At 54.1% G+C, this 1,930-nt stretch overlaps 1 protein-coding gene across 1 annotated transcript in view; it reads left to right on the top strand.

The window, feature by feature from the left end:
• VOLCADRAFT_98891 (uncharacterized protein) overlaps positions 1–1,930 on the top strand; it is a gene marked incomplete at both ends in the record, with an annotated part of 26,460 nt that overhangs the window by 23,162 nt on the left and 1,368 nt on the right. Inside the window, one exon of the mRNA XM_002957731.1 lies at positions 1,230–1,276. Coding sequence (XP_002957777.1) covers positions 1,230–1,276 — 47 coding nt within the window. The remainder of the gene's footprint in view (positions 1–1,229; positions 1,277–1,930) is intronic.

Raw genomic sequence — 1,930 nt, 5'->3', positions numbered from 1 at the left:
GTATCGTGCACGGTAAGTCTGGGCCGCAAGCTTAGGGTTTTAACTGCTGTTCGCACTTAAATGCAACCGTTAGTCGTTGGAATCCGCATGTTTAACCGTGTCATCTTTACTTGTGCAGGGTCTCCTCTCCGCAGAGTTTGTGTTTGAAGCTCTGAAGGACTGCGCGGCCTCAGCTCTAACGAGGCTGCGACGTACATGAGGCGCCTTAGCACGGTATCGTGCACGGCGGGCATGGCCTGGCATGATGCGGTTCGGGGGACATGGTCTGGCATAATGCGGTTTGGGGGGCATGGCCTGGCATGATGTGATTGGGGGGCATGGCCTGGCATGATGCGGTTTGGGGGGCATGGCCTGGCATGATGCGGTTCGGGCGGCATGGCCTGGCAAAATGCGGTTTGGGGGGCATGGCCTGGCATGATGCGGTTCGGGCGGCATGGCCTGGCAAAATGCGGTTTGGGGGGCATGGCCTGGCATGATGCGGTTCGGGGGGCATGGCCTGGCATGATGCGGTTCGGGGGGTTTCGTTTGTGTGTGTGAGCAGACTTGCAGACTTTGTCATTAGTGCAACTCATGCATCAGGATGCTGCTGTTTTTGCTGCTCTAATTACCGAGCCTCGTCAATCTTGTAACACAAAGACGAACTTCTGCACTCATCCCTTCGACTCGCATACTTTGCACTTCCGAATTCGAGCAGCTTCAGTGTTTGACTAGTCCGCACTTCACTTGTGATCCGTTTGTCCCCTCACTCTGATCAGCTATGTGCCCCAAATTTAGTTCGCTGTGCCGGACATTATGTTGTCGTTCATCCGCCTCCTGCACGTGCTTGAGAGTATCTGTTGCACTACTTGAATTGCAAGAGCATCGCACCGCATTCAACATCAGGTGGTTTTCGTACGTACCACGCTGTTCGATGTTGCTGCCGCGATAGGGAAGCGACGCTCTGCTGGGTTAACTGGTCCTGTCGAGTTCTGGTACGACCCTCCGGTATCTGCTCCTGATGCTGACGTCGCTCCCTCCTTCGCCTTTCTCCGTTTCTAAAGGTTTATCTATGAGGTTTCGAGGTAAAGAGTGCCAGTCCGATGCCTCCATTCTTATCGACACTGGGAACATGACTTCAGCCCTCTTAAGTGCAGTTTTGCTCGTCACATGGGTTTGGCGATTCAACCGTCGGTTGTACATCCCACCCTAACGGTCATACATTAGGATTGCTGGCTGCACCGCCCCCCCAGGTGGTCCGTACTGCAGGACCAAAGCGTGGCACTGCACTCGGGGGACAGTGAGCTCACTAACTTGCTGTTTGTTGATGATTCATCACTCTTAGCCACTGGCTGCGAGCGGGCACAATGCCTTCTTGGTTACTCGAGATGTTTTGCAAGGCGACTGGGATGGCTGCTAACGGAGCCAAGTGTGAGGTGCTTGTCTTAGGGGCACACCTACTGAGTGGGGGTCGCTCGTGGGTTACGTGTACCGGCTGGGCGGGGAGATGTTGCGTGTATTGCCCCATAATGAATCGGCACAGTACCTCGGGATGCACTACGGGACAGGCCAACGGTTTGCCGCCTGCACTTCTCTCTGTCGTGAAAAGTTACGTACCGTACCCAAGCTCTACTTGTCATTTTATAATGCGCTGGCCTTGCCTGTCCTTTCCTACGAAGTGCAAGTGTGGGGATCCGGGTTTTTTAATGTGAACTTGGAGAATGCCGAGTGACAAATCCATATGGTCCAGGAGCAGCGCGCGTTCATATGGACGGTGGTAGGGGCCAGGAGCCTAACTAAGCTTCTGCCGTACTGTGAGCTGTCACAGAGGCCACTACAATTATGTTTTGGAAAGTCGGGCACCCAATGTTACAGAGCTTTTGTCGCTGACCTGCACTTGGCCGCAACACAGAATGTTGGGCCAGCAAGGTCACAACACTTTCTTACCAGCTTG

This window comes from Volvox carteri (assembly GCF_000143455.1).
Source record: "Volvox carteri f. nagariensis unplaced genomic scaffold VOLCAscaffold_78, whole genome shotgun sequence".
In the NCBI taxonomy this organism is placed as follows: domain Eukaryota; kingdom Viridiplantae; phylum Chlorophyta; class Chlorophyceae; order Chlamydomonadales; family Volvocaceae; genus Volvox; species Volvox carteri.
This window is presented reverse-complemented; position numbering and strand designations above follow the sequence as displayed.